At 33.7% G+C, this 23,627-nt stretch overlaps 1 protein-coding gene across 3 annotated transcripts in view; it reads left to right on the top strand.

Annotated features, from left to right (window-relative positions):
* Positions 1-23,627, top strand: part of NEDD1 (neural precursor cell expressed, developmentally down-regulated 1) — a 43,240-nt gene that overhangs the window by 16,502 nt on the left and 3,111 nt on the right. For all 3 annotated transcript variants that reach the window (XM_006914588.3, XM_006914586.3, XM_006914587.3), the window contains exons 6-13: positions 8,341-8,570; positions 9,998-10,199; positions 10,575-10,770; positions 13,360-13,488; positions 15,708-15,755; positions 16,684-16,886; positions 17,777-17,921; positions 18,818-18,974. In XM_006914588.3, coding sequence (XP_006914650.1) covers positions 8,341-8,570; positions 9,998-10,199; positions 10,575-10,770; positions 13,360-13,488; positions 15,708-15,755; positions 16,684-16,886; positions 17,777-17,921; positions 18,818-18,974 — 1,310 coding nt within the window. The remainder of the gene's footprint in view (positions 1-8,340; positions 8,571-9,997; positions 10,200-10,574; positions 10,771-13,359; positions 13,489-15,707; positions 15,756-16,683; positions 16,887-17,776; positions 17,922-18,817; positions 18,975-23,627) is intronic.

The following is a 23,627-nucleotide window of genomic DNA, read 5'->3' as shown; positions in this document are numbered from 1 at the left end:
TGTTGATCAGTTTTACTATAGATAGCTTCTGAGTGATTGAGAAAAGTAGTAGATAGGGCATATCTAATGATTAAATTAAAGATTTTCTGTTTTTGTTTCTATGAACAATCAAGAATTTGAAATCTTTAAAACTATCAAATTGATTTCATAGTAAAAATGATAAAACCAGGGAGTCCCACTGAATATGCATTATACTGAATTTCATATCAGAAATGAGATTGCCTGAATATATTTAGAATCTTACTTTGATGTGTATGAGCTGAATTGAAGCTATTAGTTTTATGTGGATCACAGTGGTTTTCTGCAGGGGAAAAAGAGCCTTCCTGCTTCTGCAGAACTGCCAGGGCTGACAGACTTCTTAGATTATAATTGCATGTCACTATTTGGCAAGTTCAGCAGCTTAGGCTCACAAATAAGTTAACCTGTGTTGGGCTTCTCAAACTGCAGTCTTTTTCAAAGCAATTGAAAACATGGGTCTATTTTACTGATTCCTTAAATTTAAAATGATCTTTCTGTGAGATTTTAAATATAATGTATTTCAGTATATGTTAAATAAGCTATTGTCTTCAGTGAAATTTTTGATATTTTAGGTATAGATTTTGTAAGTATTAATAAGCCTGTTTGAGCACAGAGATCTAGTAAATGCTAATAACTATTAATTACAATAAAAAAATTATTTTGTCAAGAATGAGTTTAATTCTGATTTGGTTAACTCGGTGACTGGTTATGTTTGTACCTGAATTTTGGCACTCAAAAAGTTTATCGTACTACAAAGCTTTCTTTCTAGAGTAGTGGTCTCCTTTATGATATAGAGGAGCATTAATATAACATGTGTACGTAATAGTATGGCATTGATTCTCGATATATTTCCTTAGTACTTGTGTATACTTTTCTAGCTTATATATTATGTTCTTAAGCAGTTTTATAGTTGACATGTTGGCATAAAATAAACTTCTATATCTTTACATATTACTTCTTAAAGACTATATTTTTCCTCTATTTTTCTTTCATTTTTTCTTTAATGGGATGTAATTTGAAGAAAGTTTTCTTGCAGTATTTCTATGTTTAGCTGTCTTCCTTCCCTGTGGTTGTAGTCATGTTGTTGGTCCAGTCTTGTTTTGTGTTCTATCCCAGATATTCTCATACCACTTAGTTTTCCTAATGGCTGCATAATATTCCATTGTTCAAATGCCACCGTTTATCTAAACATTTCTGAATTTAAGTATTTTCTAAATTTTTATAATTGCAGTGAGCACCACATGTTAGTGTTGTTTCCATAAGTATATATCTTCTGATTTTGATGTTTTCTTTGAGATTACAAATTCTCTTTCAAAGTAACTAACTCAGTCACAGGCTCACATTTTCTTTCCTTGAGGAGCTTAAGTGCGTTACTGTATCTTTTTGGTCTCAAGTGTCTGATGATAATTTCAGTGTTTTTTTCCTTACAAGTCACTTGTTCTTTTTCCTTAGATGACCAAAGGATATTTTTTTTTCTTTAAAGTCCAGTAATTTTACTGGACTATGTCTCAGTGTTGGTCTTTCTGTATTTACTATTCATAGGTACATGGTATGCTCATTTAATATATAGTTCAAAAATTTTCTTGTTTCAGGAGTTTTCTTGAATTATAGTTTTTAGTATTTCTTCTTTGTCTTTGTTTTTTCTTTGTTGGGTCTTCTTTAGTAATTCCTTTCTCTCATAATTTTTAACTGTTTCCTTATTTTTGGTTTTTAACAATTCTTTTTACCTATCTTTAAGATAATTATCTGTTGTTTTTTTATTCATCCTTGTATTTCTTTTAAATTAGCCTTCATTTTTGAAGAGATTTTTAAAATTTCTAATTTTCCAAGTTCTGACATCTTATTTCTGAGCTTTCTAATTCTAATTTATATTGTTTTTTTTTTAATGTCTTGCATCATTTTATTGTCTTTTTGGTCATCTGTTGAGAATGTTTCTCTTCTTGTTCTCGTAATAACTTTGTATGGGATTTATCTGTGAAGTTAGTTTCCCTGAACATCTAGATAGAGATGAGGCCAGAGTATCTTTTCTAATTTCTCAGACCTTCCTCTTGTTTTCAGGTAGCTTGTTTGTTTGTTTGTTTAATAGCAACTTGTTTTCTGAGGTTGCCTGGCTCTGTTCTACTCCACTACATCTATGTGAACTTTGGCTTTCCTTCAGCTGTTGACTCCATCCTTTTCAGGTTTGCTTCCACTCCCAATAGTGTCTCCTTAGTGTGGTGCCCTGACCTGGGAGGGAGGCATCTTGGCTGGTCACTTTTGGGAGTTCATTGGAGCTAAACGGCTTTAGCTCTTCTGACTTTTCTGCAGACCTCTAATACAGACCCACTAATGCAGTGGGTATTCCTGGTTTCAGCTAATGTTGTCCAAACTGGTCACTGTTTTGCTTGACTACCTATATAGGGCTATGTAGGGCTTTTCCTGTTCTCAAATTTGTCTCAGACTCCTTGTTATTTTCCTCTGCTTCTTCCTGCACAGACACTCATACTGTGAAGGACTTGTGATTGTTAATTGATTGGCCTAATATTTTGGGGCTCATGGGGATACCTGATTATCTAGTATTGTTGTAAATGTCGTTTATGGGATTTTAGTTTTGTTGTTTGGTTTGCTTTCTGTAAAACACACACAGACACACACTTATACTCAGTGTGCTGGCAATCCCAAGACCAGGTTTGATGATTCACGAGGAGGACTAATAGGACTCAGCATATATTCGTATACATGGCTCTGATTTATTACAGCGAAAGGGTACAGAGCAAAATCAAAGGGAAAAAGCACATGGGGTGAAATCCTGAGGAAACTCGGTGAGAGCTTCCAAGATTCCTCTCTCAGGGGAGAGAATGTACTTAATTTCCCCAGCATCAAATTGTGACAACACGTATGAAGAGCTGTCTACCAGGGCTGCTCATTAGATAGTCATTGCCCCGAGTTTTTATTGGAGGCTTATTACCTAGGCACCGTCTGCCTAGCATGTACTCAAATGCTAGGAAAGCAGGTGTTGAGCTATGGTTCAGCCAATAAACCATAACGTTTGCACAAAAAGTTTAGGCACAGTGAGCCAGTCATATCAGTCAGTGAGCCAGTCTTTATCATTTGGGGTATTGGAAACCGTCTCAAAATTCAGGTTCCCAGATGTCAGACAAGGGCCAACCTTGAAAGCAGGACTTTCTAAGGATACACAGTCTCAGGTCTGCTTAAGTCTTTTTTGCACACATAAACACACACATATACATACACATAAAAGGGGGAATTCAAGGAGATTCAAAAACTCTGTGATCACCATAACCACTATTTTCTCAGAGTCCTCCAATTAAAAGGATTTTAAGTAACACAGAAATACGTTTAGATTTCCAGTTTTGAGAAGGTTAGTGTTGCAAGGATGGATAATAAGCTGTTGAGAATGGAAGTAGACATTAGCTTCGATGATAGTTGATTTGTGTTTGAAATAGGACACTGGGAATCAAGAAGAAAGAGGGAATGGACTTGAAGGGACACTGTATATTCGTGTTTTTGTATATGTATGCATGTAGATGCACACATATATGGTGTCTAGTATATATATTTGAGACTAAAGCTATAAGAATATATGAATGTACATTCTTGTCTCTGCAACAGGAAGGTTTTTTTTTAAGCATGGGAACAAAATCATAAGTCATTGGGGACAAATTTGATTAAGTATGTAAAAATTTAAAATCCGACAAAAAGACTTGAAAAAATCAACAAAATTGAAAGGAAAATGGGGAAAATATTTATACCTATGACAGCATTAATGTCCTTATTAATTCAGTTCCAAATTAGTACATAAAAAATCTTAATAGTCCAATAGAAAATAAACAAAATAGATTAATGGGTAATTCACATTAATGGGTAATTCACAAAAGAAGGAAGACAAATGATCACTTAGCATTTTTCAACCAAGAACTTGTAAAGCGTGTACAACAGTGAAATAACAAATTTTCATAAATTAGCAGTTTTTAAAAATGATGGTAGTTATGGTACTTGGAAATTGGAAATAACCTAAATGTCCAACATTAGATTATTTAGATAAATTGATTTTCATACATTTGTATATTATCCAGTTTATCCAGCTATTAAAGTCATGAAGTAGAAAATATTAACGACATGGCTAACTTTATAATAATAAAGTATAATCTCAGATTTTCTGTTAATACTTTACTAAATACACACAAACATACATACACACAGAAAAATTCTTAAAAGAATATCTCCCAAAATGTTAATTGGTTTTTCTCTAGGTAGTGGGATTATGGATAGTTTTTTTGTTTTTTTTTTTACCCCACTCTTCCAAATGTTTATAGCAGGGTGAACAAACTTATGACCCATGTGCTGGCTGTTATTTCTGTAAGGAAAGGTTTATTGAAACACAGCTATGCTCATTTATTTATGTATTGTTCATAACTTTTTACAGTACAGCACTGTAAAATATTTACTCTTTTCCTTTAAGAAAATGTTTGCCATCCCTGATCTAGAGTGAGTGATGTATTTTTTATATTTAGAAACAACCTCCCTCCTCCGCAAGCACACACAGTCTTATATAATAATAATGTATTTTAAGAAAAAATAGAATTGCTGTGTATAATGCTGGGGTTTTTTCATAGCTTCTTGGCAATATATTTTTTTCTTATGAATAGCTTGAATCTGGAACAAGATAGGGAATTAAGTGCTGCTGATACTAAAATAAATTAATACTTATTTTAAAAGAATTTAGTAGATTAATACTTTGTTTATCCAGGAACATTGGATATTCTCTTAATGTTATTTTAAAGAGATGATAATTCAATAGATGTAGAAAGTTCAGAAATGAATGTTATCAAAGAGATAAAGGGGAGGCATTTAAAGGAATCAGTGTGGTACCTAAGGGTCTTTTCAAAAAATATGTGTAAAAGATGATTCAGTAGGTACATAAACAATATTGAATATGGGAACTGTGTGTGTATGTACCACATCTTTATCCAGTCATCTATCAAAGGACACTTAGGTTGTTTTCTTATCTTGGCCACTGTGAATAATGCTTCAGTGAGCATAGGGGTACACATATCTTTACAAATAAATGTCTTCAAATTTTTTGGGTAGATACCCAGAAGAGGGATTGCTGAGTCATGTGATAATTCTATTCTTAATTTTTTGAGGAATGTCTGTACTGTTTTCCATAGTGGCTGTACCAATGTACATTCCCACCAGCAGTGTATGAGGGTTCCTTTTTCCCCACAACCTCTCCAACACTTGTTATTACATGTCTTGTTGATCATAGCCATTCTAATAGGTGTGAGGTGGTATCTCAATATGGTTTTGATTTACATTTCCCATCTTTTCATATTCTGTTGGCCATTTGTATATCTTCTTGGGACAAGTGTCTGTTTAGGTCCTCTGCCCATTTTTTAATTGGATTGTTTGGGGTTTTATTTTTGCTGTTGTATGAGTTCTTTATATATTTTGGATATTAGCCCCTCATCGGAGGTGTTGTTGCAATTATCTTCTCTCATTCAGTTGGTTGCCTTTTTGTTTTTTTTGTTGGTCTTTTGCTGTGCAGAAGCTTTGAAGTTTGATGTAGTCTCATTTATTTTTGCTTTTACTTCCCTTGCCTTTGAGGTCAATTTCATAAAATCCTCTCTAAGGCCAAGGTTTATAAGTTTAGTGCCTACGTTTTCTTCTATGTATTTTATTGTTTCAGGTCTTACATTTAGGTCTTTGATCTATTTTGAGTTAATTTTTATGTATGCTGACAAATAGTCTAGTTTCAGTTCTTTTGCATGTGGCTCTCCAGTTTTCCCAGCACCATTTATTGAAGAGGCTTTCTTTTCTCCATTGTATATTTTTGGTGCCTTTGTCAAAAGTTATTTACCCATATATATGTGAGTTTATTTTTTTCATTCCATTGATCTGTGTGTCTGTTTTTCTTCCCTGTGCCATGCTGTTTTGATTATTGTTGCGTCACAGTATCATTTGAAGTCAGGAAGTGTGATATCTCTGGCTTCCTCCCTCCCCCCATAGGATTGCTTTGGCTATTCAGAGTCTTTTGTGGTTTTAAACAAATCTGATGATTTTTTTGTTGTCGTTGTTCTCCTTCTTTAAAAAATGCTATTGGGATTTTGATGGGGATTACATTAAATCTGTATGATACTTTGGGTAATATGGCCATTTTAACTATGTCAGTTCTTTCAGTCCATAAACACAGACTATCCTTCCATTTCTTTGTGTCTTCTTCAATTTCTTTTAGTAATGTCTTGTAGTTTTCAGTGTATAAGTCCTTCACATCCTTTAAGTTTATTCCTAGATAGTCTTTCTGACACAATTGCAAAAAGAATTGTTTTTTTCATTTCTTTTTCTGAAATTTCATTGTTAGTATATAGGAACACAGTGAATTTTTTGTACATTGATTTTGTATCCTGTAACTTTACTGTATTTTTTTTGTTTGTTTCTAAGAGTTTTTGGTGGATGGAGTCTTTAGGGTTTTCTATATAAAGAATCATGTCATCTGCAAAAAGTGACAATTTGATGTCTTCATTCTCAATTTGGATGCCTTTTATTTCTTTCTCTTACCTGATTGCTATGGCTAGGATTTCCAGTACTATTTTGAGTAACAGTGGTGGGAGTGGGCATCCTTGTCTTGTTCCTGATCTTAGAGGAAATGCTTTCAGTTTTTCACCACTGAGTAGGAGATTAGCTGAGGGTTTGTCATACATGGCTTTTATTATGTTGAGGTACTTTCCTTCTAGAACCATTTTATTCATTGTTTTAGTCATAAATGGATGTATCTTGTGAAATAGTTTTTCTTCATTTGATGATATGATCATATTTTTTCCCTTTTATTTTGTTAATGTGTATCACACTGATTGATATCTGTATATTGAATCATCCTTACACCCTTAGAATGAACCCCTGTTGATCGTAATGTATTACCTTTTTAATGTATTGTTGTATTCGATTTGCTAATATTTTGTTTAGGATTTTTGCATCTGTATTCATCACAGATGTTGGTCTGTAGCTTTCTTTTCTTTCTTTCTTTTTTTTTTTCTTATCCTCGCCAGGTTGTGGTATCAGGGTAATGTTGGCCTTATACAGTGAGTTAGAAAGTATTGCCTCTTCTTCAATTTTTTAGAAAAGTTTGAGAAGGATAGGTATTAAATATTTGAATGTTTAGTAGAATTCACTAGTAATGTTTTCTCTAAATATTTTTTTTTTTGTCGAAGGCTAATACATACTATTTTGAACGTCTTTGAAGTAAGTAGAATATGAGTTTTTAATATCTAAAAGCCAGTGGTTTAAAATCTTTTTGGAATATAAAAGATTAAATTAGATAGAACAAACAAACTAAATCTGCTCAGATTTGACATTTATTCCATGCCAGTTTTATCTAGGACCAAATATAAAGCTGAAACTTGCCTACTAGAACCTAATTCATTGCTTGACTCAGGACTATAACTTAACTGTTTGAAGGTATCTTACAGCCAGTTCCCCACTCAAGTGGATTCTGCTTAATTTGTATATTTAGATTGCTGTTCCTTCACAGGGAAAAATTAAATGTGAAGTTCTTAATTTTTAGCACAGTAAATGGCAATATGAATACAAGTTTGAAAGCAGTATTTTAGTAAAAGTAGATTTCAAGCAGTTTTAATCCAGACTTGTTTACTTAAACTGGATTTTTGTTTATTATGGTTTATCTAGCAGAAACTAGAAAGAGAGAATGTCTCCACTGCCCCCAGGGACAAATGTTTAGAGAAAAGCTAGCATTGCCCTCAGGCCGATGCTTTTGAAAGAATGAGTATATCCATCCCCAGTCTACACAGTTTCTCCTCGTGATTTAGTTAATTTTTATTATGCTTTAGGTGTTGAATTGCCAGTGCCTTGGATACTCAGATTCATCAAAACATCCAAATATCTAAAACATATATAGAATACAAATATTGCTTATCCTCTGCTAGTGTTCCCTTATACTTATTTGTGATTTCGCTATAACTGGGTCTTGTATTTATGGTGGATGTTTTAACCCTGTGAATTAATGCAATTAATTTCAATGTATTATATTTTTCCTCTGGAAAAAGGAGATTGAGGTAGCTATACTCCAAGATAATAAAATCATGACAAATATTCAATTACTAGAATATTGGTATGTCTTGGAGTCATCTTATATAGCCCATTAAATGATTTTATGGTTGTTATGATTGACACCTGTTAACTTATAAACCAGAGAAGTCCCAAGTCCTGCGAGTATTGTGCTTGGTGGTTGGCCATTATTTATACAGTTTATGTAAAATGTTCTTATGAATGCTTGCAATTACATAAAATTTATTCTTATTTTTACAGCCCGTTCGGCATTTGAAGTACTCCTTATTTAAGAAATCACTACTGGGCAGTGTCTCGGATAATGGAATAGTAACTCTATGGGATGTGAATAGTCAGAGTCCCTACCATAACTTTGACAATACACATAAAGCTCCAGCTTCAGGCATCTGTTTTTCTCCTGTCAATGAATTGCTATTTGTAACCATAGGCTTGGATAAAAGAATCATTCTTTATGACACTTCAAGTAAGAAGTAAGTGTGCCATGCTCATTTCTTAATTTAGTAATAAATATCTCAATAGCAGACATATTTGTGATTAGTATGGACCTCTGGTTAATGTTCAGGAGCTCTAAAGTTTGTGTACCTGATACCTGATAAGATAGATGTTTTTCTTTTTCTTCCCATACAGAAAAAAGTAGATGAGGTGTGGGCATTCTTGAGAGTGCTTCTGGATTGTGCATGTTGAGAGATAGCATGTTAATGATTTCACATATTTATTTTAGCATGCAACTAAATATGTAAAGCTTTAAAGCAATATGATTAATTTGCTTTAAAATTAATTCTTTATCTAAAGCAGGGTTTCTAAACTATAAACATTTGGGGCGGGATAATTTCTGATTTGGAGCGGGGGCTGTCTTAGGCATTGTAGGATATTTAGCAGCATTCCTGGCCTCTCTACCCACTAGATGCCAGGAGCACTTCCTCAGTTGTGACATCTTAACTGCCTCCAGTTGAGAACCAGGAGCACTTCCCCAGTTGTGACATCTTAACTGCCTCCAGTTGAGAACCACTAGTCTAGAGCTAAAGGATAATCTAAGTAATTGGATCCATTGTGCCTTCATATCCTTCTCAGAGTTGCAGAGGTGCTCGGTTAGCTTTTAAAAAAGCTGCAAGAACAGCACACATATATTCAAGATACTTAACAGTAGCTAAAGAGCATGTAGAAGAAAATGGTAATGTTACTACTGGAGAAGGACCTGTACTGTCAGCCCTTGTTAAAAGTTTAACTGTTACTTATTTCATGTGCTTCTTTTTTCTTTTTCACTCTTTTTTTTTTTTTTTTGAACAAATTACTAAGAGACCTGAGTTAGTAAGCCATTCCTCTCTTACATTAGACACTCCAGCAAAGAGCTCAGCTTCAGCAGATCAGTATCCATATTTCTGTTTTAGCTTCCTGAGGATCAAGCCACATGGGTTCTGTTAGCTTTTTGGTCAAAAGATGCACAACTAAGAACAAATAGCAGCTGCTCCCCTGTGAAAGGTCACAGCCCTCTTGAGGCTTAAGCAGGTCAGTAAGTGGAAAGTGGATGCCGAGAGCCTCCTTAACCCCAAGGGTAGAGCCCTTGTTTATGGAGTAATACCCAGGAATTCTGTCACCTTCACTGCCAAAGTAATAATTACTTAAATAGGTACTGTTTCTAGAAGATGTAGACTGTACCTATTAGAAGAGAATAGAAAATTAAGATAGAGTGTTCAGCAGTTCCTTTACATGCCATTGTATTAGAAATGTCTCTAAGTCTAATTCTAAATTTCTACTTTAAACAATATTTGGGATGTGTATGCCGTTTGCCCAGGTCTAAGTAAGTTGGGTTTTGGTATACGGTTACTTATGTGTCATATAAGCTTACGTACCTGTATGTGCTCATATGTCTATATATACTTTGTTCTCCTTCCCAAAGGCTAGTGAAAACTTTAGTGGCTGACAGTCCTCTAACTGCAGTAGATTTCATCCCTGATGGAGCCAGTTTGGCTATTGGATCTTCCCGTGGGAAAATATATCAATATGATTTAAGGATGTTGAAATCACCAGTTAAAACCATCAGTGCTCACAAGACATCTGTGCAGTGTATAGCATTTCAGTACTCTACTGCTCTTTCTAAGGTAAGGTATTTCCTTTATTTTCTGCATTTTTGATTTTACAAAATAAATCTAGCTCATGGAAATGTTTTCAATTAAACACCGTGTAGATTTGATTTATCATTATTTTTATATGAAAGCATTTAAAATAATTTTAGTGCAAAGATGTTCGATGTGTGGTTTTAAAACTATGTTTTGTTAATTTTACACCTGATTCTCATACTTTCAAAAACATTTTTAAAGGCTTTTGGTTCATAGGGACTCTCAGATCCACCAGCAAGCTTAAGATTTGTAAGGGAAAGTATATACATATTTTTAATGTAATGAGGAATTATAAAATATTAATAACAGTATAGAGCATTAGAAACCTGAGCTTTTAAATATTCCATTACATTTCAGTCAAGTTTAAATAAAGGCTCTTCAAATAAGCCGTCAGCTGTCAACAAACGAACCGTCAGTGTGAGCGCTGCTGGTGGAGGAGTTCAGAATTCTGGAATCGTCAGAGACGCAACCACCACTTCCATCGCCACGATTCTGCCACAGCCCATGACAACAGCTGTGGGGAAAGGAGCAGTTGTTGCTCAGGACAAAGCAGGTAAATGTTGCTTATGCATACTGTTTAGAGTGACCTCACCCCACCCCTATGTATATGATGAGCACTTTTTTCAAGAACCTAGGATGCAAATTTACTTGAGTATTTAGGTAATATGTTAGTAGATGTCATTGAAGAAGTGAAAATTTTAACTTCCACTATAAGTCTTTTAAAAATTAATGAAAGGTACTTATTCTATTTAGCCGAACTTCTGTTGGAAAAAAATATCTTAAAAGCAATAATGTCAACTTAGAAATTTATTCATTCTTAGTATCACTAAACTGGATGACTTTCCATTATATCTTCAGATTAATTAGTAGAGAATGGAACTTTGATGATGTCATGAGTTGATCTCAGGTTTTTTGGGTTTTTTTTTTGGAGAAAGGCTATTAATGACTCCTTTTCATATTTTAGAATGGGAGGTGAGTCAAGTGATGAAATGAACATATTTAGATGTTGGCTAGTGCCTGGCACATGCTAAGCAGATTGTAGTAGTTTATTAACTAAAAACAAATGAATATGTTGTAATTTTAAATATATTTTTCTACTCTGATAATCATATTGATGCATTTCTTAATGAAGAATTCATTTAGACTTTGTGAAGGTGTAAATTGACGATAAGCTTCCCCACACTTACTGTAGAATATATTCTTTGCCCACAATAAAGATCATATTCCCTAAACTCATGAAAACCTTCTGGTTTTTATTTTAAGAAGTTGTGCTAAACTGTCAACTTGGAACAGATATTTTTATCTATATAGTATATATACCAGTATATTTCCAAAATATCCTTATTAAAAATAGATGTATCCATGTCGTCTTTAATTTTTAGGATAAGTACTTGACTTTGACAAAAATATTTGTTGGTGCCTTCTCAGTCTAAGTTTACTATCCCCAAGTATAAGCAAAACTTGAATTTGATAGCCTTGATAGTGTGGAATAGTTTTTTAGAGTAATAAGTATATTCACTGTAAATTTTCTGTGAATATCTACATTATCCTTACATAAAAATCATTATATATTTTATAGAAAAATAATTAGGTCCTTATATAAGAACTCCTGTAAATAAATACTATTGCTATATACTTAAAAGAACTGTAACTTTGAATAATGTTTGCCAAGATGTTGAATTAACTGAAAATTGCTCTATTATTTTCAAAATTATTTTATTATTAACTTTATGCCTAAATTTCAAAAATTAAATGAAATAAAGATTCTTTCATTTACTGTAAATTTTCCAAGGTTTTACTGTTATTCACTTAGTTTTTAATAAGGAGGCTCATGTTTGATGATGACAGCATTAATTAGGAAACTAAAGACTTGGGTCTGCATGATCACTGATTAACAGCTCTTTGGCTGATTAGCAAAGTTTCTGGCAAAATGAATGTTTGCTCAGCACCCATATTAAAAAAATTTTTGTTTATTTTATTTTGAAAGGATTGCAAACTTACAAAAAGTTATAATAGTAGCGCAAAGAACTCCTAGGCTCTAGTGTCTAGCATAGCCACCATTTTATAAATTTGCTACATTTGCTTCCTCATTTTCTTTCTCTCTCACACACACACACAATTTTTTCTCTCTGAAACATTAAGAGTATATTAGGCTTAAGTCTCAGGTTTGTACTTCCTGCAAGGATGACTGTGGAGAATTTTCTTGACCATTCTGAGCCTTATTTTTCTCTTTTTAGATAATATTTAACCTTTAGGGTTATTGTGAAAATCAGAAAAAATATATCAAAAGTTCCTGGAACAAAGCAGGCGATCAGTAATTTATGGTGTGACTAATATTGTCGTCATGATCATCATCATTACTATTATTATTATTTCAAGCTTTTGGTAAAATAAATCCAGAGTTTGAAGAAAGTTCATGTTGCTTCTACTGAAGGTGTCCTGAATGGAGTTATTGAAGACAACCTCTGCAGACTTGTTACTCGTGCTCATTTTCAGTAGGAAACAGCCACTCAAGGAGTAAACAATAAACTGCTGTGTGCCTCCTTATTTTTGTCTACTTTACTATTCTTTATGAGTTTGGTATTCTGTTTTCCTTCCTCTTAGTAAACTATTGTGAGGTTATTGAAGTCATTTGAGGTCAGTAATGCTGAGAGCAATGTTAAGCTCCTACTGTTAGTGAAGGAAAAGACAGAAGAGGGAAAAAAATCTATTCACTGGAAGTTGGGAAAACAACTGACTTGAATCCTGCTGTTAGGCTTTGTGTTACATATGCCTTACAGACTTTTTAAAAAAAAATTATTTCTGGATAGATTAAGACTGAGTCATTTAGTAACAAAAGTAATTTATGTTTGGTAAAGGGAAGAAAAGTATGTGTTATTTTAGAAAAAAAATCCAATCAAAATGGCTAAAATAAGGTGGTATTGTATGAATACATAAGTTATTTGTTTTTGGGGGGAAGACTTTTATTCCATGAAAATGATGGTTAACTGGGCTATTGTTAAATTCTGCTTTTTTTTTTCTTGATGTGACAGTTGTAATATTACCAATAATATGGGTAATGCATTAATTTTTAGAACCTAGCTTCTGATGATAAATTTACTTAGATGTAAGAACTCTTATTTTTGTATATAATTTCTATAAGGTTTGCCTCGAAGCATCAATACGGATATTTTAACTAAGGAAACAGACAGTGGAAAAAATCAGGATTTCTCCAGCTTGGATGATACTGGAAAAAGTAGTTTAGGTGACATGTTTTCACCTATCAGAGATGGTAAGTCTGTTGAAATCAGAGGGTCATGTTCTCTTGCTGGTCATCATGACATTTTTATTCTGGCGAAAAGATGTGGGTAATAGCTTCAGTTTAACTAACTCTTTTCATGACAGTTTGCTAACTTACTCAGTCCTCAAGGTGATATCTTTTTCTTCACCCTGATATTTCAAATGTTATCATTCTAAAATATATATGGGTAATTTTTACATGGGAACTATGCAGAAAGCTCTTAAGTTAGGATTTTCATTTCCACCGAAATTTCTTAAAGGAAGTTTGGCCTTCAAAGGTAATCTTTTTTACTTGTATCTACTTCTGAATAAATTTTCATAAAATCTTAGATATTTGGATAAGCAAAATATATCTTCCTAACTTAAAAAAAATTGTTCTGTGATTATTAGTATTTAATTGGTATTTATTAAATGTTTTCATGGAGAAATATGGCTAGTAGATGTTGCTGTTAAAAAGAAAAGGAAACAAACAGCAAAAAACTTTGCCAGCCTGATAAATGGAAACATTATTTATCATTGTTGTTCACACTATATGAACTAGGCACATTGGCTGTGTTTTTTTGGTACTCATGTCCATTCCGTTTCCTATAATGAGACAGTTTCACAGCTAATAATAGCAGTATTATCAACAATATGGGTAAATTTCTGGAAGATAATTTGGCAGGCTTAACTATTCATACTTTTTGGCCTGTTAATTTTATTTCTGTAAATCTACCTAAGGAAATACTCAGAGAAGCCCACAAATATTTGTATGTTTACTGTTTATATATAATAGTGAAAAATGAGCAAATCTAAATGTTAACAGTAGCAGGATGATTAAATTGTTACATCTGCTCACGATCTTATAAAATTTCATTTTTTACTTTAAAATTGCCTAATTTCCAGTTTTCTACAATGAATTTCATAATGAGAAAGAATAAATACATATTCGATAGTACAGAATTATTGCGTCTTCTACCTTACCCCAACCTGAAAATGACTACTTCAATTGCCAGGTCAAATTCCCTTATCTTCCTAATGAAAGAGGAAGGATTCCTTTGTTTCAGGAGGAAGGGAGATCAGACTCCGTAGTTAAAGGGTAAAGATAGGAAGGATGTGGGCCAAGGAGGGAAAAGTGGCTTAGGCTGGAGTTGAGAAGGGTTCAGAAGTTAGTACCCAGTTGGAGGAGTTGTGGCTTATTGAGAACCCATGGAGTTAACTTTTGAGTTGAAGGATGTAAGAAAGGGGCTTTTTGGAGGGTTTTGAGTTATAAATGAAATTCTCTTTAATGGTTTTAAGAGAAATGACTAATGCATAGAAATTCCTCTTTAATTACTTAAGCTATTTTTGAAAATACGATTAGTGTATGAGCCATATGCCCTTCATTTATTAGGTTTATGTTAGTAATAAGAAAATAAGGGTACTAAATATAGTACTGATTTTTATTATCGAGATTTGTGTTTTAATCTTTTAAAAAAGAATACTGCTTTTGTTAGGGCAAAACTAATAACTTCTAACAATGTAATTACTAGGTATATATACACACATGCAGAGAGATAGATGGATGGATGGATAGATGGATGACAGTTTTACTTATGTGATAATCTTTTATGATAATTTATTGGCCATTTGAATTTCTGTTGAATTTCTTTGTGACCATTGACCATCTTTCTATTAATCTGTTAAAATGGAGTTAAGCAATTTTTTGTCGTTAATTAGTAAATGGGAAATATTAACAGTATTAAAATATTCTACCACTGAAATAAATATTAATAAAACCTTATGGTTTTTATAGCATTGTATTGCTCGCAAAATATTTTTGCATTATTTCCATTGATTCTCAAAACAATCTTGTGAAGTGATCAGGGCATTATCACCCTTATACAGATGCAGAAACTGAAGCTTAATTGTATTAAAGGTTTGTCCAAGGTCACAAAGCTGCTAAGTATGGGCAGAACTAGATTACAAACAAATCTTTTGAGTTTACTACAGTGCTTCGTCTAGTATACTTTGCTGTCTTGTTAAATGACTATATCATAGAATTATCTTTTCATATTTGCTACTATACATGAAGCTAAGAACAAAAATGGAAGTTTATGTGAATACCAGCTTTAACTTTACTTAGATTTTTCTTCTTAGTCTCTGAACTCTTTGGGAAATGAATAGGAAACCTAAGTTGCTATGGTATCGTTTTCACTATCTTTTAAATTTGATTTTCTACTTTTCTTATAGATACTGGAGTTAACAAGGGAGGTGATGAGCCCTCAGGCAATGGAGATGGTAAGGACCACTGAGAAGTATTTTTCTAAAAATGATAAGTGATATTGCGTTATCTATTACTGTGTGACAAATTACACCACCATTTTGAATCTTAAAGGAGCATTTATCATCTCATAATTGTGGGTTAAGAATCTGAGCATGGCTTAACTGAGTGCCTGTGGCGTTAGCTCTCTCTTGGTGCTTTGATCAGGGTTTCCACATGGCTGCAGTCATCTCAAGGCTTAACTGCTCAAAGATCTGCTTCCAAATTCATTCATATAACTGTTGGCCAAAGACATCAATCAGTTCTTTCTCCTATGGGCCTTTCCACAGGGCAGCTGACAGCACGGCAACTGACTTCTCTCAGAGTTGGTGAGCAAGAGAGTGACAGAGAGCATTCAAAATGGAAGTCACAGTGTGTTTATAACCTAATCTCGAAAATGACATCCCACCACTTTTGCTGTATTCTTTTTTTTAGAAGCAGGTCACTAGGTCCAATTCACATTTAAAGGAAGGGTATTACACAAAGGCAAGGATCCAGGCTGAAAGGCAGGGATCATTAAGAGCCATCTTAGAGGCTGCCTGCCCAGATGTGTACCAAATTAACAATTTTCAGTTTATCAAAAACTAATATTGACTAAAACGTTAATTTCATTTTGCAGGTCTCGAAGTATTTTCACATACAGTATCTCCTTTAATCCTTACCACTCAAGGAAATAGATATCATCATTCACATTTACAGATCAGGAAGCAGTCATGGAGAGTTTATGATTTTTGCCTAAAAATACACATCAAATAAGGGCTAGAGCTGACAAATGAACCTGCCTGCTAAATCCAAATCCCATGTCTTTCTACTGCATTAACCTGTCTGTCGTGTTAAGTGCTTCTGTTAAATATCCAAGATTGGGAACATCTTATGCAAATGTGTTTTTTTTCTCTTCCTTTTCAGGTCTTGACTTTTTAACACAATTGAACTCAATGTTTCCTCCAAGAAAACATCCAGGATCTTCAGGCACTTCACTTTTGCATTCTAGTCCTCTTAATGTCCTCATGGGATCTCCAGGGAAAGAAGAAAATGAAAGTCATGATCTGATAGCTGAATCTAAGAAAACATATCTGGGAAAACAGGAACCTAAAGACTCCTTCAAACAGGTATCTGCCTGAAAATGATACTGAACTCACTGTGTGTGTTTATCACTAACAAGCATAACGAAGTTCATCTCTAGAAAACAGGCAGCGGCTGTTGGATGTGTCCTAATTATTGACAGTGCTATGCACTTACTAAGTAGAAAAATATTCATATCTTGATGTCACATGTTCAAAACTAAAGGATACTTTTGAAATCTGTCTCTGAGTATGTTGAAGGTAACAGAAGTTTTAAACTTATACTATGTTTTTTTTTTTTTTAACAAGAATCCTGATTTAACTGTGTAAGAATATTTTATTCCCAGATTTTTTAGAATGTATTTTCACTGCAGCAGAAAGCACCAAGTTGGTGGTCAAGTCCTTTGCTCTTGGTCTTAGAGCAACTTGATATAATTCATTATCATTACTTTTTATGATAATACAATATTCAATATAGAAGTGAATTATTATATAATGGTTTAAAATGATCAAATATTACCAGGAAGGCTTAGTCTTTTGTGCAGTATGTCTATTTATTTTTATAATTATATTTTTAGAATGATACTGAAAAGACACCACTCAAGAAGTACAGAAATGTCTTTGGACTTATTTTTTATTTATTTCTGATTAGTTAACACATGAGACTTTGGGGAATTTTTTTTAAATTAATTTTAAATGATATTCAATAGCCAGATGCTTAGTAAATAAGGTTTTCCTCATCATGTTATCACTGAGATTGTTTTGTTGAGTAATTTGATTTATTTTGCTACTAGTCCTAGCAATCTTTTTCTCTTTCTGTATCTCTTTCTACTCTTCCTTTACCCGACTTTATCTACTGGATAGAAAGGGAAAAGTAAGTACAAATTATATGGATGATACCAGAATTTATATAGTAATTTTTTATTTTAAATGTGAAGTTTGCAAAGTTGATCTCCGGTGCTGAAACTGGGAATATAAATACCTCTCCATCATCTAACCAAACAAGAAGTCCTGAGAAATTTGACAAAGAAAATGAAGCCCAGTTACTATATGAACCCACAATTAATGGATCCTCAACTCCACGTAAGTGCATAAAACTTCTTAATATTTGAAAGTGTTAAGTTGAAAACTCCCACTATTTAACTTGAAAAGATAAATAAATGGAGTGATCATAAACTGAAACTAAAAATGTTCAAAGAGTTTAAAGTTTATGATATTTCTCTAGTGTGACTGACTATCTTACTAGAAGACTATAAAGTGTATATGAGTGGTTAACTGTAACTACATTTATTTGAAACTCTCTTGGTGTGAATTTCATTTTCAACCTAATTTGTGTCTTTAATATGGTACAGATAGGAATATAGTGTTAGGACCCTTTGAAAATAGGTCATTAACTACCCCAAATTGTCCCCCCGCCCATATTAAAGTCTTATTCATAGAGTTCATACCACTGACCCTAAAAACTTGATCGCATTTAAGGAGATATTAGGTTCAGCTATAAGAGTTATCTATACAAATTAACACTTTGTATAGAAGCAACTCTTTTGTATAGATATCTGTATTTTACCTTAAGGTTTCTGTAGATAAATTGTATTAACTTAAACTCTAGGGTTTTGCCTGTAGCACTACTTTGCTCCTATATTTTTTCTGTTTGTTTTTAATAGTCTTGGTTTATATAGTTTGTGTTGTAACTTGTCACATTCATCTTTTATAAGAGGAAGTGGTTCAGAGATTCTTCAAGATTAAGCCCTCTGTCATATATGATTACATTAGACAGTTGGCAGTTTATATATCTAGATAAATGACTATTAGAAACAATGTCATAGAAAGTTTCTAAGATTTGTATTATTCCAAACAGTGAATTTTTCTCAGTGTCACTGTTCTTTTCTAGTTTTTCAAGTTTTCTGATGCCAAATCTTATTTAGAAATGTTTGATGTCTTTTAGTCGAAGTTGACTATTAATATTTTCTCTATTTTAGATCCAAAGTTAGCATCTTCTGTCACTGCTGGAGTTGCCAGTTCACTCTCAGAAAAAATAGCTGATACCATTGGAAGTAATCGGCCAAATGCACCATTGACATCTGTTCAAATCCGGTTTATTCAAAACATGATACAGGAAACAATGGATGACTTTAGGTAGTAATTGAGCAATCATTCTATCTATACCTTAACTGGCTTTTTTTATTAGGTGTAAAACCAGAACTATAAGTAATGGTGGTGGTTACTGCTTTTGCCAAAGTTCTGGTGTTTACAAAACCATAGAAAACATAATGAGTTTTGTTGATGTTCATAAATTGAATTTATTAAATATCAGCCAGGAAAAGGCACAATTACCTAGGGTAATTATTAGATAATTTGGCAGGGCATTCTAAAAAGTAGGCAGCCATTGGGGATTTTTTTAATCATCAAAATGTAGATGGATTCCGGTAAGCTCAAATGGGATCCTTATGTACAGTATTTATAGATCACCTGTTAAGTTTGGTAGGTGCAATGTATAGAGAAAAATATCTTTAAAAAGAATTCTGAAAATTTTCAAATAGAATGCATTAGAATGTAACACTTCAGTTAAAAAATTCTTGTACCTATCTATTCTTGTCTTCTCATTCTTTGAATTTTGAACATTGTAAGAATGTGTTCTAGAATGCTACTTCCTTTTACCTATCATCTCTATATATTTTGGAGGCTATTACCAATTATTAAGATCTATTTTCTTTCTGACCTATAGTTACTTAGTATTCTAACTCAGATTTAGTTATCATGAGTAAGAATGTTGGAGATGTGCAGTTTTTGTTGGTGCATGTCTCTTTTTAATGTTAACAGTGTTTTGAATAAACATTTTTAAATGTTAACATATACAATTTTCAAAGAAAAATAATCATTTTAACATTTACAGTATGTCTAGTATATGTACCAGATACTAAGGATGCAAAAATGAATGGTCTGCTCTCAAAGTCCTTATAGTTTAACTGGGAAAGGTACAATCTGTCCTGCTATGATGTGTGTTTCTTTAATGTGAATTAATTCATTTATGATTGATAGATAAAGCAGCGATGACAATATGATGAATAAATTTTGTTGGTTCGTGTAACAGCATCCACAACAAAGTGCGTGAACATTGCTGAAAGCAGCAAACCACCTATCAGTGTCCATCTTTTTCTAAACCTTTCCTCTTAACCAGTTTGACTATGTGTTCTGTGTGAGGAAGTACTTATTTTGTGATTATTCTTCCATTTTTGGACGTTTTATTTTTGCCTTCGTGCTTGACAGCTCAATGCTTCCTTCTGTCTTCTTTCCCCTTTTATCAAGTGACAATCACTTTTTTAAGGCGAAGTCTTTTTATTAAATATTTTAATATTTAAACTAGGCTAGTATTTTTATTAGGATTTATTTGTTTTTATAGTGCTTTGGTTATAAAGTTTTATCTGTTTTGAGTGGTCTGCCCTAATCCTTTTTCCCTAAGTCCTATTATTTTCTTTTTTCTTCCTTTTTTAAAAAAGTTTTAATTTGGTAAGAACACTTAAGATGAGATCTACTCTCTTAATAGATTTTTAAGTGTACAGTACAGTATTGTTAACTATTGGCACAGTGCTGTAGAGCAGATCTCTTGAACTTACTTTGTGTAACTGAAATTTTATACTCGTAAATTAGCAACTCCCTGTTTCCCCTTCTCCCCAGCCCCTGACAGCTGCGATTCTATTTGTTGTTTTCATGAGTTTGACTATTTTTGATATCTCATATAAGCAGAATCATTCAGTATTTGTCTGTCTCTCTGTAACTGGCTTATTTCACTTAGCATTATGTCATTCATGTTCATACATGTTGAATATTGCAAGATTTCCTTTTTTAAGGTTGAATATTCTATTACATATTAAAATTTAAAAATTTGTCTCCATTATTTTTAGTACATAATTTTAAAGAATATGAGGTTTTTCAGGAATGCATATATATGGCAAAAAAGCAGAATCATCTGGATATAGCTGACTATAATATGTGAACAAAGCAACATTGAGAACATGGAAAGGGAGCCCTTCTGCTGTGACGTCCTTAGAAAGATACCTGTCCTGCCTTCAGCTTTCTGCACGCCTTGCATTCCTGTACCTGAGGAGAGGGTGTGGGTAGGGGCCTCTCTCAGCTCTTCTGCACTCCACCTACCATAGGCAGCCTCTGCCTGGGACTCAGTGAGGATCCAGAATGGCTCAAAGGGTTTCTGTAAATTTCCCTGCTCTGCACAGTAGGTCTTGCACAGCTATGTCTCAGAGTGGGTGCACAAAGGAGGCCATGAGGGAATCTCTCTGGGCAGTTCTTCCTCAGCTATGGAGTGTGGCTGCCTTCTCCACAAGGGCCTGGCCTGGAGTGCTTCAGAGCTTGAGAGAGGTTACTCTCAGTTCTCCCCTAACCCAGGTCTTCACTAGGCTTTGTGTATCTGTTCCTTATGTGTTGGTGGTAGGGGGTGGGGGTGGGGGGTGGAGGGAATCTCTCTCAGCCCTCTTGCTGTGCCCCTGTTTTTACAGAAGTACTCAGTGAAGGCCTGCAGACTTTCTCTGTGGCTGGGACTCTTTAGGGTTCTGAACTGTTACGCCAGTCTTCATTTGGCCTTTACAAATCTGTAAAAAATTCATCTAGTTCTCCTTAGTCATCAATGACAACTGTCTTCTCCCAGTGCTCTATTGAGGATGAAAACCATCATGGGTCTCTCTTCTGCTAGGAGGGAATCATCATTTTCTAGATTTTAGTTCATTTAGGTTTCTTTACACTCTCAGTTCTGTGGTTGAATTTTAAAACACATGGTTTTGTAGATAATCTGGCTTGTTCTCATTTACTAGGATTGGAGAGATTACATCCTAAATGAAAGTCTGTGGGTCTATTTCTGTTGTTTTTCAAGAAGATTTAAGTTTCTTCAGGCAAGCAGATCACTGGTCTGTACTTGCTGGGTTTCAGGTTTTCTTAGGGCTAGTTTATTTCTGGTTTGCCTTTATTCCTAGTGTTTAATCTGTGCCTTTGAGAACGTCAGCTGAATGTCTGCAGTATTCACAGACCTTTTTACCTTGATGGGTCTTGAACTTCAACCTTCATTTCCCCAGCATCATAAGGCTGCAAAATACTTTCTCTGCTCTTTAGAGCTGCTACTTTTTGTTTGGCTTCACTGTCGTCTCACCCAGTATAGGCATTGCTTAGGAATCAACAGATGTTTCCAGGGGAAATTGCACAGTTTCAGATTTACTTTACTTCAGGTGCTCTTTCCAGGATCTTGGACCTTGCAGCTTTGGGTGTTCTGGCAGCCCCAAACTCCATCCCCACCCCCGGACCCCAGTGAGACTCTTTCAAGCTCCAAGGCACTGTTTTCAGCTCAGCCTCTTTTCCCCACGCTGGAATCAGCATATTCTCCAGAGGGAAAAACAAAAGGAAATGTGGTACTTACCTAGATTTCTCTTCTTTGCAAGAGAAGAAATCCTGGCTACCTTCATGGTTTTCTGATTCCTTCAGTTTGTTAATAGCTTTTACCAAAATTGAAAGCAAAAGAGGAAAAATTTTTTACATGCCCTTATAGTTGCAACAGAAAAAATAAGGCATTATTTCTATAAAAATCTTTATAGAAAAACATTTTTAAATTTTGTTAGAAAGCATTAACATTTAACTAACTGGAAAGATATTATGAAGATGTCATTTATTCTAAATTAGTCTATAGATTTAATGCAATTACACTCAAATCCCTGGGTTTTTTGGAAGATGATGATGAGATAGTTCCAAAACGCATATGAAAGAAGAAAAGATCCAGGAATAATCAAGACATGTCTAGAGAAGAGTAATGTTGAAGGGGATTTGTTTATCGATATAAGTTTAATTATTAAGCTATAATTAAAATAGTGTAGCAATAGTACAGCGTGACAGATTGGCCAAAGGAATCAAATAGGCCAGAAAGAAACCTATGCACATATGAAAATGTGATCTATGACAGAGGAAACATGGCAGATATGTGTGCAGAATATGGAAAATTAATGAACAGTGTTGTGAAATATGGTTATTCATATGAAAAATAAGTATAGAGCCCTACTTCATGCTATTAAAAGATCAAATTCACAGGTAGTAAAAGTTTAAATGTAAAGGGCAAAATTGTACACAATATAAGAGAATTTATTTATGACTTCAGGGTTGGGAAGTTATTAAGAAATAAGAGGATATTCTACTTCTAAAAATAGATTGGCAAATTTGACTGGTATCTTAGTAAATCAGCATATTAATAAGAACTCATCACAGGACACTATTAACAAAGTGAAAAGACAAGAAAATATCTGCAGTACTCACATAATAAAGGATCAGATTATGTAAAGAACTCTTATTAATAAATAAGAAAAAGACATTTAATAGAAAAATTGTTAAAAGACATGGAATGCATTTCACAGAAGAGATATGAAACTGGGAGAGATGCTCAATCCTGTAATTAATCAGAGAACTAAAAATGCAATGTGATATCATTTCGTACCCCGTAGATGGGAAAATATTGTAAAAAGTCTGACAACACAAGTCTTGATGTGGATGTGGAGCAAGAGGAATTCTGTTACACTGATAATGAGCATGTCCATTGATACCACTTCAGGAAACAATTTGCATTATACAAGTGTACATCTGGGTCATACCTATCACTCAGCAATACCTACTCTCGGATATATCATCTATAGAAATTGGCATGTGTGGGTTGAGAGATATATAAATGATTGTTTATAACACTATTGTAATAATAAGACTTGAAAAAATCCAAATATCAATTGACAAGAAAATGTATACATCAGT

The sequence above is a fragment of the Pteropus alecto genome, unplaced genomic scaffold (genome assembly GCF_000325575.1).
Source record: "Pteropus alecto unplaced genomic scaffold, ASM32557v1 scaffold94, whole genome shotgun sequence".
Classification (NCBI taxonomy): Eukaryota; Metazoa; Chordata; class Mammalia; order Chiroptera; family Pteropodidae; genus Pteropus; species Pteropus alecto.
The sequence above is the reverse complement of the archived record's forward strand: the minus strand, read 5'-3'. Positions and strand labels throughout refer to the sequence as shown.